Source organism: Mustela nivalis, assembly GCF_964662115.1.
Source record: "Mustela nivalis genome assembly, chromosome: 3".
Lineage (NCBI taxonomy): Eukaryota > Metazoa > Chordata > Mammalia > Carnivora > Mustelidae > Mustela > Mustela nivalis.
This window is the reverse complement of record NC_139022.1, coordinates 119,194,157-119,210,787: the sequence shown is the minus strand read 5'-3', so window position 1 is coordinate 119,210,787 and position 16,631 is coordinate 119,194,157. Positions and strand designations below refer to the sequence as shown.

Genomic DNA, 16,631 nt, shown 5'->3' with positions numbered 1-16,631 from the left:
CTGTCTCACAGTCGGCTGATACGATTGTGAATAAACCTCTTCGTGGTGCGGGTGAGGAAACTGAGGCCCAGTGGTATGAAGTTCCTTGCTCAAGGCCTCACAGCTAGCCAGTGGCTGAGCTTGGACTTGAACCAGATCGTCTGAGTTATTTATGCGTCTTGGCAGCCATCTATCCCTCTGATTCATGTGGTCCCACGGAAATGTTTGGAGTGCAAGCACAGCTCCAGGTGTTGTGGCAGATGCAAAGAGCACAAAGGAGGGCCTGTTCTGGTAGACTCAGAATCAGTGGGGGAGACAGTGTTCCAGCAAGCAATCTCAGTGCTGAGTTATATGACAAGGGCTGTGATAGAGACAAGCGAAAAGGATCACGGGAGAGAGCAGCTCAAGGTCTGGGATTGGGCATCTGGATTCTCGTGCTGCTCTTATCCAGGGCTGTGACGATGCCATTCTCCCTGTGACAAGTAACACTCAGGCGCCTCTTTCCTGACGAACAGTCCTGTCATGTGGCAGAGTGTGTAGACTAAGGGAGAGTACTACCTCGGGGGTCCCTCTGACCTGAGTTCAAATTAGGTGTACACATGGCTAGCTTTGTGACATAGCCACCTCTCAGCTGCGAGATTCTGTCTGTAAGAGCTTTACGTGGCCTGCCTGTATTTTATAGATGTGGAAAGGAAATGAAGTCATGCATGCCCTGAACGTTGCCTGGCCTATCAGAGGTACCCAAGAAATGAGAGTTCTTATGTGTTCTAGACAGATAGTGGCTACACGTGCCTGCCATATCCCTTCCTCACACCGAATCATGGGCACCTTTTTCCTCTTCCTACCAGTCTATCTGATAGTACAGAGTCCTGGGGCGAGGGTCTTTCAAACACCCTCTCGTGTGATCTAGAGCCCTCTAGTCAGAGTTCTGGGCATGTCCTTTGTCAAAGCACTCATCTCTCTTGCACATGCAGGTGACAGGTCGGACCTTAAACACAACTTGGGAAGTGACTTCCCATGAACAAAAGTCGGCATAAAAACATGGTGGCCTCGTGGTCTTTGGGCCCAGCAACTGGAAGTTGGGTTGACTCTGTCTGACTTCATTTCTGGAGGCAGACGTAGCTCCAACATTGCCCAAATTGGGCAGTGAGGAAATTCTCATGTTCCCAACACTTTCAACAATGTCCCATTATGCTTAGTGAGTCACAGTTGGGCCCTTGTCCATGGAACAGCATGTGTCTCTCTGTAGTGAGTACAGTGCCTTGCTGTATGTTTGAACTCATTTCATAGGCTTGTCTCCACCGCGGATGTTACTTGCCTTCTCTTCTGACGGTTGCTGGAAGCTTGTTGTATCAGAGAAAGCCAGAAAAGGAAACTGCTGGGATTCTTTCCACTGGGGGGGGGGGTGGTGGTGCGGGTAGTGCCCGGGAAGGAAAGTTGGGTTGAAGATGAATTAAAAGTGAAGTCTTGGGTATCTATAGAAAGGCACATACCTTAGTTGGCAGGTCAAAGAAAACTCTCAGGTCAACTGTGATTGTTGTGGTTAATGCTGAGGGCTTGCTTTCCCTTAACAGGCAGAGGAAGGGGCAGCAGACTATTGAAACATGCCAGGGTCAAGGAGGTACTGTAGACTGTGTGCAGAGACAGCTGATTTGTTTCTTGTGTTGTTATGACGGTGAACTCGGACAATTGCATAGACAACGGAGAACCCGGGGAACACAGACTTGATTTCTAGCATTCCAAAGGGAGGGAAGAACTGCTGGCATCCACTGAGTTCTGAGGACACTGTGGCCTGTTGTTTTTTCCCACTGCCAGGCCCATGTGCCTTGGCTGTGCTGAGCATCGGCCACTTAGCAGGGCTGCGTGAAGCCGGTGGCCCATGGCCAGCCCTGCGTACACCCTCTAAGACCTCTGTGCCGTTGCAGATACCAGATTGCCCACATCCCCTTGATTCCCTGGTGAACTCCTTGTCAACTGGAAGCAGCCAGTGGAGATGGCAGTTTCTCTAGCAGGCCTCTGGACCTCCCAGCCTTTGGGTAGCTGCCTCTGGTCCCCTTGTGAGTTCGCAGCCTGTCCTACAATACTAAGACGGAGACTTAAAGCTCCTTGACAAGGTCTTTGCTGATTGCTGTGTCTTCTCAACTAGACAGTGTGCTTTCTGAGAGCAGGGACTTTAGCTGTCTTACTTGCTCTCTTAATCTCAGGATATTTCCTAGCAGGCAGAAGGTGCTCAGTAAAAGCTCAAGTGCCACAAGAAGACGTGAATGAATGAGTAACTTCTGCAGGAAATGCTGTGTGTCTGGTGAGGCGTTGTCAGTTTCCAGGAGACCCGAAACTCCTGCAATTAGCCATTCTAGTGTGTTATGCTATTGTCACTAGAAGGTACCCTTTATTTATTTTATTTTATTTTTTATTAAAAAAAATCTTATTTCTTTATTTGACAGAGAGAAAGGGAGTGAGAGAGGGAGCACAAGCAAGGGAATGGGAAAGGGAGAAGCAGGCTTCCCGCTGAGCAGAGAGCCCAATGTGGGGCTCGATCCCAGGACCCCGGGATCATGACCTCAGCTGAAGGCAGATGCTTAATGACAGAGCCACCCAGGTTCCCCTAGAAGTGCCCTTCAGAAGTTCTATTTGTGAGCTGTACTCAGTACTTAGCATGAGTGAGTTTGCAGGATTACAAGGTACCTGAGGAAATAGACTGGGCTTCGTAATGATTTTGGGGTGGAAAGAAGGCACTATAAGTGTGTGAGGCAAGGGATGAGTAAGAAAGATCTGGAATGAGGCTGTGGAGTACTATCCAAGCAGGGCCCTGAACTGAGGGCCTCCTTCTGGGCATGACACCTAGGGCTGTGTCCTTGATAGGGAAGAGCACTGGGGAGGAGAAGGCAAGAGGTCAAATGTTCCTATTAGCCTGAGGCAATGCCTGGGCAACATTATACCTGGAGACGGTGTGTGTGTGTGTGTGTGTGTGTGTGTGTGTGTGTGTGTGTGTGTGAGACAGGTGAGCTCCTGGTCCTTGTTTCTGGTTTCTTAGACAAGGTAATTGCCGAACCCACTTCCATTCATTTGTTCATCCATTCATTGACCTAAACCACACTGACCTCTTGTAATGTACCAGAAACTGTTCTAGTTGTTAGGGTATGGTCAAAAGCAAAATGGACAAGTCTCCTGCCCTCATGGAGCTTATGGTCTAGTTGGGGAGAAACAGATACTAAACTGTTGTGGTACCAGATAACCAATCAGTGTCCTGAAGAGAAATGGAGCAGGGAAGGCCAGTGGTAAGCCACAAGGTGCTGCTCTAGAGAGGGCAGTCAGCGGGGCTGTGTTGAAGAGGGGGTACCAGGACAGAGAGTAAAGGAAGGGACCCTGCTATGTGGGCTGGTCACTGGTGGCAGACAAAGAGACCGAATGCCAAGTCCAACTCCCTTGCTTTTTTTTTTTTTAAAGATTTCATTTATTTATTTGACAGAGATCACAAGTAGGCAGAGAGGCAGACAGACAGAGAGAGAGAAAGAGAGAGGAAGGAGCAGGCTGCCCACTGAGCAGAGAGCCCGATGTGGGGCTTGATCCCAGGACCCTGGGATCATGACCTGAGCCGAAGGCAGAGGCTTTAACCCACTGAGCCACCCAGGCACCCCAGCCACCTCCCTTGTTTTCAACAAGCATTTAGGATTGGAGGAAATATGTTCTATTTGGAAGTAATTCTTTCATCTGAGCTGAACGGGGGCCTTTGAAAGGCAGGTGTGCTGGGCATCTTTGGCTTTGAGTTGGCATGACACTTTCCACTGAGCCTCAGGTAGCTCCTTTGTGAGGTGGAGACGGCTTAGATCCCCTTTCCGGGCTCTCTTGCAGGTTCAGTGAGCTGACTTGGTGACTGTGAGGAACCGCACCCAAGAGTATGATCTATACGTCTCCCCTGAGTCAGCCTTCTGGGTGTGGAAGCCCCACAGCAGTTGGTGGCCCGCTGATCCTGGGGAACTGTTGGACACCCTCCTTCATGCCCTCAAGCCTGATCCCCTGACCTGTGCCCCAGGACTCCCATTAGGGTTAGGTTCCAACAGCGTAGAGGTGAAACTGAACAGCCTTGTGACCTGGGGCACATTACGGTCCCTATGCTGTTTCCATATCTGTAAAACAGGATCGGAGAGTACTGTTTCATGGGGTGTGAGAGAAGGGAACGGATCATGCCAAAGGGCCTGCAGCCATGCCTCCTACCACATCGCCCTAAGTAAGTGTCTGACTTTCTGCCCATTACTTCTGTACCTCCCCAGGGCCTGGGACTTCCTGTGGAGAAGAGGCCTGTTCCGTTCATCATTGGCTCCCAGTGGCTCCGTGAGGCTCAGCAGAGGATAGGCCTTCAGTTAATGTCGGTGGGTGTGTGGCTGGATGGATTGGTGGGTAAGTGGGGGTAGGGGGGCTCCTTTGTATTTCTCCTTATGATCAAAGCGGTGAAAGCGGTGAAAGAAAATGTGGAGGGTGCTAACGGTAGAGTTTGGAGAAGGGGCAGAGCATGATGTAAGCTTTCCTGCAGGCGTGCCTGAGGACGGAGGGGAGAAGGCACCTGACCGCCCTCAGCTGGTCCCACAGCTGACTGGGTGTGGGCTCTGTGCCCAGCATGGAGTAATGTTATCTGTCTCTGCTCCTCACAGCCGCCCTAGGGGGCAGCAGTAGTACAGCTTCCCTCTTCCGGGCGAGGAAGCTGAGGCTTAAAGAGGTGAACTGACTTTCTTTCTTTCTTTTTTTTTTTTTTAATTTAATTTAATTTATTTTTTCAGTGTTCCAAGATTCATTGTTTATGCACCACACCCAGTGCTCCATGCAATGTGTGCCGTCCTTAATACCCACCACCAGGCTCTCCCAACCTCCCAGCCTTCTCTCCTCCAAAACCCTCAGTTTGTTTCTCAGACTTTCTTAAGGCCACACCCAGAAGAGTCGATTCCAGAACCTTCGTCCTTAGCCCTGGTGCTCCACTGGTGGGTCTGTTCCTCAGCCACATTATGAACAGTTCTGCTCCATAGTACAGACCTAAAAGGACTTACTCTTTGGAAGTCCCTCTTTCATCTGAGGTGAATGGGGACCTCTAGCAGGCAAGTGTGCTAGGCATTCTCAAGTGGGGGTTGTTTACTCCATGCTCTTCTAAGGAAAATTCTATGATCTCTCCAGAGCAGTTTGGCTGAGTTCATTCCGTTCACCAGTAATGATAAAGCTGGTGTCTGGTGATGTACAACCTCAATTCAGAAATTTGATCAGAGAAATGTGAAGTTGAGAAAAAGGGGGTGAGATCTTAGAATGGAGGAAACACAGTGTTTATGGAGTGTTTACGATACACCAGCACCTTGTATATTTTCTCAATAGTCTTTTTTTAAAAAAGTATTGATACATGCTTTATTTATCTTATATTTTCTCAGTAGTCTTTACTCATAAGGGCTCCTCCTAAGATTGGAACTGGGTCTCTTAGGCTTCCAAATCTTACCCCTTAGACTGGGAATGAGTAGTTGGTTGTGATGAAGAGAGGGTTCCCTGAGGTTCAAAACCCTCTGGGCACACAGTGTCCTGTTAGAAGTCTGAGTGTGCGTAAGTTCGTAATTGCTATGTTTTCCAGTCACTTGACAGCTCTGTCATTTGCTGAAGCTTAGAGAATGTTGGGTTTTCTCCCCACCTCCCCCTCTCAGGGGAAATTTCACTGCTCAAAAGAAATTCCAGTGTCTCAACCCGAAAGAACTGAAAGCAAGGACTCCAAGAGATATTTGTAAACCCATGTTTGTAGTAGCATTTGTCACAAGAGCAAAAGGTGGAAGCAACACGAGTGTCCATCGACTGGCGAGTGGATAAGGAGAATGTGGTACATACATTCAGCGGACGACTGTTCATCCTCAACAAGAAGGGACATTCTGACCCATGCTCCTGCGTGGTTGGATCTGGAGGACATGGTGCTGGGTGACATAAGACAGACACAGAAGGACAAATCCTGTCTGATCCTACTCACATGAAGTCCTTAGAGCAGTCACATGGGAAGGGTGGGAAGAAGGGTGATGGTTGCCAGGGCCCATGGGGAGGAAATAGGGAGCTGTTGGTTAATGAGTATAGAGTTTCATTTTCTTCATGATGAAAAGAGTTATGGAGATAGATGTTGGTGAGGGTGACGCAACAGTGTGCTTCATGCCACTGAGCTGTACCCTTAAATATTGTTATGACAGCAAATTTTGTGTTGTGTGTATTTTACCGCAATAATGACAACAAGAGCAATTCCAGGTGCATCGGTGCAGTTTAATATTCTCTGATGGGAAGGATTTGAATTTCACTTCAAGGAACTTAACTCTTTCTGATCCTTACAAGTTAATGGGTAGGAAGTGAGGTAAGGTGGGGGTTCTGTTGAGTTTCTCCAAGTAAAGCTGGTACTTGAGTAACTCCTAAATTCCTGGGCAGGGTTTTCATGGGTGGAGAATGTCCCACCTTCCTTCCCTTCTGTCCCCCTTCCTCCTTTTCTCCCTTCCTTCCTTCCTTCCTGACGTGTTTACTAAATGCCTACCATGCACCATCCGCTCTGTCAGACACTGGACATAACGTGATCTGTGCCCAAATATGCTCACATTTTCTTCCATTTATACTATGTTTTTGCCAGTGTATATGCTGTTTTGCTTAATATTGATTCAGGCTCCATTTATTTTCTATGCTTTTTTTCCCCCCCAGAGCAGAATTGAGCAGTTGCTTCTACTTTGACTTCTGATACTTCATGAAGGCTGAGCTGAAGGCTGCACCACCAGAAGCTTGGTGAGTGTGGGTGACTGGCCTTGGCTGGGAAGCTGCCGAGAAGTTCAAGTGGGAAGGGCCCCAGAGAGTCAAGTGAGTGCTTTCAGTTTTCAGAGTCTGGCATCGTGGGAATTTGCTCGGCGTGCTGGATGGAGAGAGGCTGACTTGGATTCTGTGGGCTTGGAAAGACAGTCAAAAGACTCTTCCTTTCCCTGAAATAGCATGCATTTGTTTAAAGACTTGAAACGGTTCTGATGCTGGAATTTCCCGCTGTGTTTATTTTCACATCTGGGTGATGGTCTTCTGCCACTAAAGGACTTTTAATGAATCACTTCAGAGATGGCTTTTAATGTTTCCCAGATGAGAGGGGGCTGGCGCCTGTCTCTTTTCTGAGGCCTTACAGGGCAGGACTGACTTGGCTGCCTGGAGCTGTCCCTTGGGGTAATCAGACATTTTTCGTTTTTCTGGGAAACCTGTTCCTGCAGAGCTCCTCATCACAGGGCTCTCTTTCCACGAGAGGAAGGGGGGAAAGGTGGACTGGAGTATAAATTAAAGAGATAGGCTGGTTTTAATTGGTTCCAGATGTTCTATGTTGCGCTCACTTCGGTAGCCACTGGCAGACAGCACCCCTCTGTGTTCCCAGGCTCTTGTCTGCTGCGGTGGGAGCTCCAGGAGCCAATGGCCATTGGGGTGGGCTTCCAGGGCACAGCTTGGAAGGCTTGGGAAGGTGTTGGCTTAGCTCAGGAGTCATTGGCTGCCAGGCATCATTTGATGGACACCTGTTCCCAGGGCCCTCAGCAAAAGCCAGCAGTGGTCAATGTCTCTATGACCACTTTGGGTCAATGGTTTCCACTCACTCTTAGCCTGACAGATGGGCTCACTTTGTGGTCACATCCCTGCTCCGTGTCCCTCTGTCACCTCTCACTCCACCCCATACTCCATGTTGCAGCCACATTTCACACACTCTGTTCGCTGCCTTATTGTTGCCCCACCCCCGATCCTCCCTCCACTCTGCCCTGCCCAGCACTAAGCGCCAAGGATTGGTACTTGGGGTGCATCACCTAGACTCCCCCCTGGCCCTCTGGCTTCCTGTTGAGCTTGGTGGCTGGGGAGCCCCATAGGCTGAAGGGAGAGAGAGGTGGAGGTAATGATTTCCTTGGCCCCCATTCTGTGGGGTCATCTCGGGCGGGCTATGTGCCTTAGATGCCTCAGATCCTCTCAGGGTGGCTTGCTGTCTTCAGATAACTGCTGCCCGCCTTCATCCTTTTGAGTCCAGGGGTGGTACAGCCCTTCGAGGCCTGCACTATCTCTTGCGGTTTCCCTGTATCTTGGCATATCTTAGTCAGTCATCTGTCTTACTGAACCCTTCCTGAATTCTCTTAATTTGAGTATTCCTGCTGGCGATTAGACTGATAGATATATGGTGTCATTTTCTATACTTGAATCTTTTCCATGTTGTTTTTTTCTGCCAAGAATTCTGTTCTTCGCCATGGCTGCCTATTGAACTACTCCATGTCCTTCAAAATTCCACTGAAATGTCACCTCTGGGATGACTATCTTGAGTTCCTCATAAGAGTTCATTATTGCCCCCCCCTTGGCCTTCTATCTCTCTTTGTGGTGTCAGTCTTTTTTTGTGTGTGTGTGTGGTGTCAGTCTTTTTTTTTTTTTTTTTTTTTGTGGTGTCAGTCTCGTTCATAAACCCTCCATCCCCATCCTCCCTCCTTGCTAACAGACCTGTCCAGATGTTCCCCTCTTCAAAATTTTATCATGTTTAATTCCTTCAAAGTCTGATTCAGTGACTGTCTAAAGTGCTTACTTCAATGTGAGGCCCGGTATAGATGCTTAATAAATAGTAGCTCTTATCAGCCTACTTCATACTAAAGTGTGAATGGCTGTGTGGTTTAATCCCTTATCCCTCCCAGGAGCAGCTTGTGTTTATAAAGGACCTTTTAGAGTTAATATTCCCTTTAATGACTCTAAATTGGCAGAGGGGTGAAAGGTCAGGGGGTCTGTCTCTGGGGCTTCTCAAATTATATCCAGTCCAAGGCCTCTCTGTCTACAAGTTTGAGAAAACAGAATCACTTCGGGTCAGTATTCAGCATGCAGACACTGCTTGGAAAGGGGACAGGTTGCTCAATAGTGGCCTGGGGGGGCAGCGTCTGTGGAAAAAGACAGATGTGACTGGACACATCTCTGTTCAGCTAATATACCCTTTTAGTGCTATTGGAATGTGATTTTCTAAATTGTGACTGGCTGACTTTCTTCTCTTGTGGTTGAGTTTGTAATAACATAGACTATGACTCTAGTTTTGCCAAAATGGAAAAAAAACGCCATCCAATGGATTTTTATGGTGGTTCTTAAACATTTTTTAAAATATTATTAGAGATGTAGCTCAATAAGTCTTTAATGTCCTGCTTCGGGGCTGACGAGCCAAGGTCCAGACTTATGAGGCTGGGTGTGGACAGCTGAGGGGGCACCTGGGAGGTGCCAACACTGGTTTAGTTGCTCTGTGCAATTTTGCCTAAAAATGGAGCTACCTACGTAAGTACAAAGGCAGAGTATTTTGATCGCCCATGGCTTGGGTCAGAGATCAAAGCTAAGTGTCTCACTCCTCATTAACTTCAAGAAGCCAGGGAACTTGCTCTGTTCCAAGAAGTCCAAATACATCCTTCCTGGACTCTGGAGAATCACAGCTCATGTCTTGGGTAGTGGAGAGGCAGGTCTGAATGGAACCACCTCTTGCAAAGCTATCCCCCTCCCTGCTCTGTGAATAAGGGGTCCCAATCCGACGTAGTTCCATAATCAAGACATCTGGGGACATGTTTTATAAGAGCGTCCATGCAGCTGGCAAAATGGTAGCGTTCTTGGGAAGAACCAAAAGTGGTGTTTGCTGACTGTCTTGGAGAGCTACTAGGGTAGAAGGTCTCTCAGGGGGGTGATAACCTCAGGCGAACAACATGGAAGGCCCACGCGCCCTGTATTTGCTTGCTCCCCCATCCCCTGCCAGCTTCTTGTGTTATCAATGTCCTGAACTCTCCCTTTTCCGGGAACGTCCATGTAGTTACCGTGAGGTCCCAAAACCTGGGAAGGGAGGCTTGTGAACTGGACAGCAAAGGGGGTCTGTCCCAGTCAGGAATGGCAGCCCAAACTGACCTTCTGAATACCTGAGCTCTCCAGCACCCTGAGGTCACGGTCTCTATCGCCCAGCATGGCTGTGCCTACACACACCACCCTACTCGGGAGATGCTCGGGAAGCATTTGCCAATGGGATAACTCTGAACGGTCGGCTCTCCGTTGTCCTAAGATGCAGTTCATTTCACCTTTTCTCCTCAGTGTTTCCTTTTCTTGGGCTGGGCCCCATCTCTGGAGGCCACTTCCATTGCTCAGAGTGACACTCTCACTTTGTGTCTCTGGCCTCAGGATGGCGTTCCTGTAATTCTAGCTCTATGGCTTCTGGCTCTTGGACTCTGAACCTTCGCTGCACGTTGCAATGTGGAATAGGGCAAATCCCCCTTGTTTCAAAGAACGGCACATAAATACATTCAAGACATTTCAAAAATTTCTAGTCAAAACATTTTGAGAAGAACAGCCAGATTTTGTAAAGAAAAAAAAAAAAAGGGCAGTTTCATGGGCAAAGATACTCTGAGTAATTCTACGCTTGGGTGACTGTCCAAGTCAAGAAGCCGGTTCGGACGAGCATTTTCAGGAATTGTAGTCTCCAGGCTGACTTGTCATTGGAGCGCCTTTCATGGGTCACATGGGGGGGGCCCTGGTCCCCTCACTTCGTGGTTGTCCTTGCCCTGCCCTCCCATAACCCTCCCGCCCCCCACTGTGGGATTCTACATCAGGAAGGTAACAGGTGAATGTGATTTGCCTTAGGACAGGTGGTGCAGGGATCCAGGTGAACTAAGCATCACTTTGTGTGCTTTCCCCCACACCTGGAGGCGGGAGTGTCTTCCCTGGAGACACGGGGGCATTCTCCTGTTGCACCCGAGCATACCTGCTGCTGGTTTCTGACTTCCTGGCCCCCGGTTCAGGTGCATAGGGTAAAGCCAGAAGAACCTGTGGCGGAGAGCCTGTGGTGACGTGACTGCTCCTGACTTCTACATTTGTGGCGTTCTCTGACCTGAGGTAGGTCTCTTTACACCTTTGTGCCTCAGTTTCCCTCTTCATATGGCACAAGATGGTAAATGTTCTGGTGCAGCCTGTGGGAGCTCATGTTCTGAAAAGGGCTCTGTCCTCACCAACCCCATTTCCTCCCGTCTCCTCAGTGGTCGCTTTTCATCTCTTGCTACTTCTCAGTTCTATTTCACTCTCAGCTGGTTGCCAGTTTCTCTCCCTCTTAGGTGCATGTTGATAATAACTCGAGGGGTATTTTCTTTAGACATCCTAAACGTAAAAGAGGATTCTGGAAGGCCAAAAACCTTCAAGATGTAGATGAACAAACTTCCAATGACTGTATTTCAGCAGAGATTATTTTTCTTTTTCTTTTTTCGAAAGGGAGTCTTTTCTAAAATGCCTCATATCCCATCTCTCCCGTGGTGGCAGAGGGGACTTTATATAATGGAAACCATCAAGTTTGCTTTTTCCTGCTTAATATTATAACATCACTATATTTTCTTTTAAATTATTTAAAAATCATTTAAATTATTTTATAGGCCTCTACTTTTCTGACATTTTCTTATAAAAAATAAATAGTGCAGAAAAATTGAAGGAATGTTAGAGGGTATGCTCACATACCTGTCACTCAGAGTCTACATGCATTAATATTTTTCAAAATCTATTTTGATTGATGTATTTTTAAATTAATAATTATTTTTATTTATTTTTAAAATTTTATTTTAATTTTTTCAAGTTTTTTTAAATTACATGCATTAGTATTTGATAGTGCATGGTTTTATCATGCTTCTGTTCATTCAGCCCTTCCTCTCTACATCTGTCTATCTGGAATTTTGGGGGGTGCATGTCAGAGTAAGTTGCAGCCGTTAATACACACCCTCAGTATACTTTAGCATGTGTATTACTCGAGTTCACTATTTGCTTGTAGCTTTTTCTGAACACAGTAAAATGCACACATCTCAAGTGCACTGTTTGTAGACAATAATTTCTTAAAATGTCTTTTCTATTTTCACTGTGGATTCCGACACTTCTTTACAGAACAGTTAATTAATTATAGTGCCCAGGTGACCACTCTGTATTCCCTATTTGGAAGCTGGAGGCCTAGACTCCTTTCTTCTTCAGCAAGAATTGTTGCCCCACCTGATTCCCATCCAGTGTGATCTCTTGACCTCCAGGCAAGGGAGGCAGACCCTTGGTTTCCTCCTCCTCCCTCCAACCCTTGGTCAAGGGGACTCCGAGCCACTTCCTGTGCTGCAGCCTGGCCTAGTCAGCCAAACCCAGAGATGCTGACTCTGTCGCCCCAACATAGTTAAATAATGACAGACATCAGCTACCATGCCAGCCACTGTGAGGTCCTTCTAGTTTCTGAAGAGGTCGCCTTCATGTTCGTTCATTCAGACCTCACTGCAGCTCAGCGGGGTACCCATCATGGTGGCGATGCTGGGGCTCAGCGTGGGGAGCTCGTGCAGTGTGGTCTGAGGCAGGCCTGTGTGGCTTCATGTGCTGGGCTGTTCCCTGGGGCCCCACAGAGCTTTCACTTGCACTGAATTCACAGGCTGTGAAGTAGTGGCTGTGCTTATTGCTAAGCATATGTCATCGTCACTTTCTGGGAAGTTTGATTTGGGCACAGTGTTACACTGCCGGGGGTGGGGTGGGAGGCTGGTTGCAGACATAATGACATCATTTGCTGGTCACATGACAGGAAGATGTATAATCTAGTGGAAATACCCTTGGTTTTGGAATCAGCACCCTGGGGATAACCAGGCTCTCCTTAGGTGTGCCTTTGGGCCTGTGAGCCCAGATGTGTGAAGGGTTTTTTTGTTTTGTTTTTGTTTTGTTTTTTTTCTTTAAAGAGTTATTCCTTAGAGAGAGAGTGTGAGCATGAACAGGGGGTGGGGGCAGAGGGAGAGGGAGAAGCAGACTCCCTGCTGAACAGGGAGTCTGACGTAGGGCTTGAACCCACGTTCAAGATCATGACCTGAGCAGATGGCAGATGTTTAACTGACTGAATCACCCAGACGCCCCAGATGTGTGAAGTTTTATCTCCAGAGAGAAGTAAACTTCGGTCCCTGTCTTCATGGTTCAAACAAGGCTACAGCTGGATGCCCTTGGGCCAGATATGGTCCACATGGTATTTGCTAAAGAGTTTTCTTCTCTTAATTTAGATTGTCAACACTTAAAAATTGAGAGGATGTATGTAACAACATCTTTTTCCAGCTTACCTTAAAAAATTTGAACACGTGGGCAGAACAGTTCCCTGTTAAGGCATGAAGCAGCTGGCTGGCTTGGAGGCAGCTGAGGCTTGGTCCCTAGTTCTCCACAGTCCCCACCATTCTCGCTTGTCTCCCACTTCCTGAGGCCAAGTGGCAGTGGCCGTTTCTCATCCTGTTGCATTGTGGTTTTGCTGACACAGGCTCATTTGACTCACTGTCTGCCTGGCCCCTGCGGGCATGTGGGTTTGTAGACAGAGCAAAGACCACATACCTCATGGAGCACATCCTTATTATTTTCCAGAAGGGAGCCACAGCTCAGGTCATTTGCTGTCTATGAGAATCAAAGATCAGGGTGTTCTCACGGCAGTAAACATATACAGGTACCAAGGAATTTTCGGAAGGTATTTACTTCCCAGCTGGTCACACACCGTTGGGTGACTACTGTGACTGAATCTAGGGCTGTCCGTTTTAGTCTTCCAGGAATTTTCAGCACATACCCCTCCCCAGCCTGTAGTTTCCAGGTGGTTGCCCAGGGCATGGTAAACAGCACTCCTTGATTGTGCACCCTCTTCCCTAGGACTTCAGTCTGGGAGTGGCGACGGTAACATAGCATTTCCCCAGGTGGGGCAAGCATTTAGGTAACACACAAGCATTTTTAAAAAATGGTAATTGTTTGGTATTTTTTTCATAACTACTAAAAAATGTAACTAGCACATCAGCACCTCTCTCATTTTATTTTATTTTTTAAAGATTATTTATTGTTAGAGAGAGAGAACTAGCAGGGGGTGGGGCAGAGGGAGAAACAGTTTGCTTGCTGAACAGGGAGCAGAACTTGATCCCAGCACCCTGGGATCATGACGTGAGTCTAAAGCAGATGCCCAATTGACTGAGCCACCCAGGCGTCCCAAGTCTCTGAGTTTAAAAATATCATTCCCTAGGAGGAATCTATGTTTTATTTATTTTATTTATTATTTTTTATACTTTTTAAAAATAATTTATTTGAGAGAGAGAGAGAGAGAGAGAGAGATCACAAGTAGGCAGAGAGGCAGGCAGAGAAAGAGGGGGAAGCAGGCTCCCTGCCAAGCAGAGAGCCTGATGTGGGGCTTGATTCCAGGACCCTGAGATCATGACCTGGGCCAAAGGCAGAGGCTTAACCCACTGAGCTACCCAGGTGCCCAGAAACTATGTTTTAAAAAGAATAATTTTATCTTATCTTATTTTTTTTTTTTAAAAGTAGGCTCCACACAATGTAGGGCTCGAATTTACAACCCTGAGTTGTACAAGACCTGAGTGAGCTGAGATCAGGAGTCAGATGCTTAACTGACCGAAGAGTTATTTTAAAGTTGATTTACAGAGAAAAAGCAAGTAAATGCTGCTATAGGTGAAAAGTGACAGCAAAAGCATATGACATTTGATTCATCAATAACTGAAGTTTGGGAAAATCTGCATGGGGCCTCTGTCATCCTTTCCAGTGTCCTTGGGCCATGTCCAGGAGCAAGAGATAGAGTCCCCTTTCATCCTTTCCTTCACTTCCGTTGTTTCCCTAAGTCTGGGGAACCTTGACCTGGGCATGATGGGAAGCTTTGCTGTTCGTAATCACAACTTCTCCTAAGTCGATCATGTTGCCTTTGTAAATAGGCCCTTTACGGGCCTTGAAGGCAGTATGCTTTTGAAACTAGGGCCGGGAAAGATTCCCATTGTGTGTCCTCTCTTCCTTGGGGTAGAAGATTCAGAACACCTTGGCTGCTGCATGAATGGGGGAATTATCCTAGGGTAATGCGAAATGGCAGGAGAAGAACAAAACCCTTACCAGTTAGTAGTTTTGAAGAAACATCCCATCGTAGGTGGATGTGGCAACTATATGTATGAACAGCAGTTGTTGGAAAGAATGTAAGTTGTCGGAAAGAACGCAAGTTCAAGTAAATGAACTTGGCTGAATTTCTTCACCTCTCTGCAGAGTGGCACGTATCATGTGTTTAATGAATGGTTGCCTCTGTGAGGATGATGACAAGCCAGGATCTCTCTTCCAGTGCTGCTGTTAATTTAGAGAGAAAGAGGAGTTGTATCCTGAGGTTTTGTGTTGGAGTTTTTGCCCAGGAGACTATCTTGACAGAGAGCAGTCTGTTGACATATTAACGGCCGTGCCCTAGGGGCACCATTTTCCTATGCCTTTGTTTGGTCTGCGGGGACAGGGAACATTCTATTCTGTTGGTCATAAGGCCAGACAGTGGGAGGAGAGGGCAGCTCTAGGCACTTGGCTACTTTCTAGGCTGGGTAAAAGCCAGTGAGGACTGCCTACAGCTGACCCACCTGGTTTTCAGGCATGAATGTAGGTAGAATTTAATAAGTCCCAGCTGAGGGTCCTGTGGAGGGAAGGGGACACATGAGTGTATTGCTTTGAGTGGAGATCACTAGAATTCTTACCAATGCACAATTAATACAAAGGAGAGAAAGGGGCCTAGGAAACTAGCTTGGCTTCTCCCAGAGAGAACTCCCCATAGAAAATGCATTCTTCTCTTAGGTGGGTTTTTCTATAATTTACAATTACTGTCCCTGATTTTGCAGTGACGACATTTTCTTGTTTCTGTGCTTTGACCCTCCTCTCATTGGTTCCAAAAGGATCCAACCCTGCCGACATCTTGACTTGAGCCAGTGAGACAGCTTTCAGACTCTTGGCTTCTGTAATTGTAAGAAAACGAACTTGTTTGTTTTTCTTCCTAAGGCACTAAGTTTGTGGTGATTCGTTGGGAAAGTAGTACACATAGCTTTCCTCCATTCAGTCAGTACATCTTTAATGTGCATCATCTGTGAAGCAGCGGCCATCTTTCTCTACACAGAGCCTCTGCAGGGGAAGATGCCAGTGGGAGGTATCCCATCCTATCCAGTTATAGCTGAGGTGGTGACTGGTGGAGGAACGTTTGCCTCCATGCTCTTCAGAGGTTCCTGCTGGCTCTCTTTGATCAATAGGGCTCTGAGCCTGAGCTCAGGAGTCCCATCTAGAAGAGGGGAAGAGCCAGGATGTTTGGGAGCTGTGAGATGGGGACACTGTCGTGTACTGGTAGCATTGTCCCAACCACAAGAACCAGAGCTCGGCTTGGGCCAAGCACAGGGAGCTACTGCTGGCATCTGGATGTAGTTATTGCAAAATCAAGGACAGTAACTGCAAATTACATGAGTTTCCTGGTACCACAAAGGTGGTGGCTTAAAAGGTAATGGCTCAAAACAGCACAGGTTTATTTATTTATTTTTTTTACGGTTCCAGAGACTGGAAGTCAGAAGTCAGGCAATGCGCTGGCCTTCTGGAGGCCCTAGAGGAGAATCCATATTCTTGGGGTTCCCACCTGCAGAGACCACTTGCATGGCTTGGCTGCTGAGCATGGCTCCAGCTTCAGAGCGCAGCACCCTGGCCTCTGGTCCGTCGTCACATGGCCTTCTTCTCTGACTCTGACCCTCCTTGTGCCCCTCTTTTAGGGAGGCTACAGGGTCACCTCCCAATCTCAAGATCTTGAACTTCGTCACATCTGCAGGGACCCTTGTTCCAAGGTCACAGTCATAGGTCCTAGGAATGAG

General features: G+C 47.5%; 1 protein-coding gene across 24 annotated transcripts in view; it reads left to right on the top strand.

The window, feature by feature from the left end:
* LOC309862336 (uncharacterized protein) overlaps positions 1–16,631 on the top strand; it is a 230,645-nt gene that overhangs the window by 122,997 nt on the left and 91,017 nt on the right. For 10 of the 24 annotated variants that reach the window (XR_014310423.1, XR_014310424.1, XR_014310446.1 and 7 more), the window contains 3 exons: positions 4,251–4,377; positions 5,593–6,750; positions 10,767–10,860. Coding sequence is in view for 1 of the 24 variants with exons in the window: in XM_082726090.1 (XP_082582216.1) it covers positions 1,213–1,227; positions 4,251–4,377 (142 nt within the window). In the remaining 23 variants the exon portion in view is untranslated. Of the gene's footprint in view, positions 1–1,199; positions 1,228–4,250; positions 4,378–5,592; positions 6,751–10,516; positions 10,861–16,631 lie in introns of those variants that run through there. The other 14 variants (XR_014310450.1, XR_014310452.1, XR_014310453.1 and 11 more) reach the window with 11 other exon arrangements.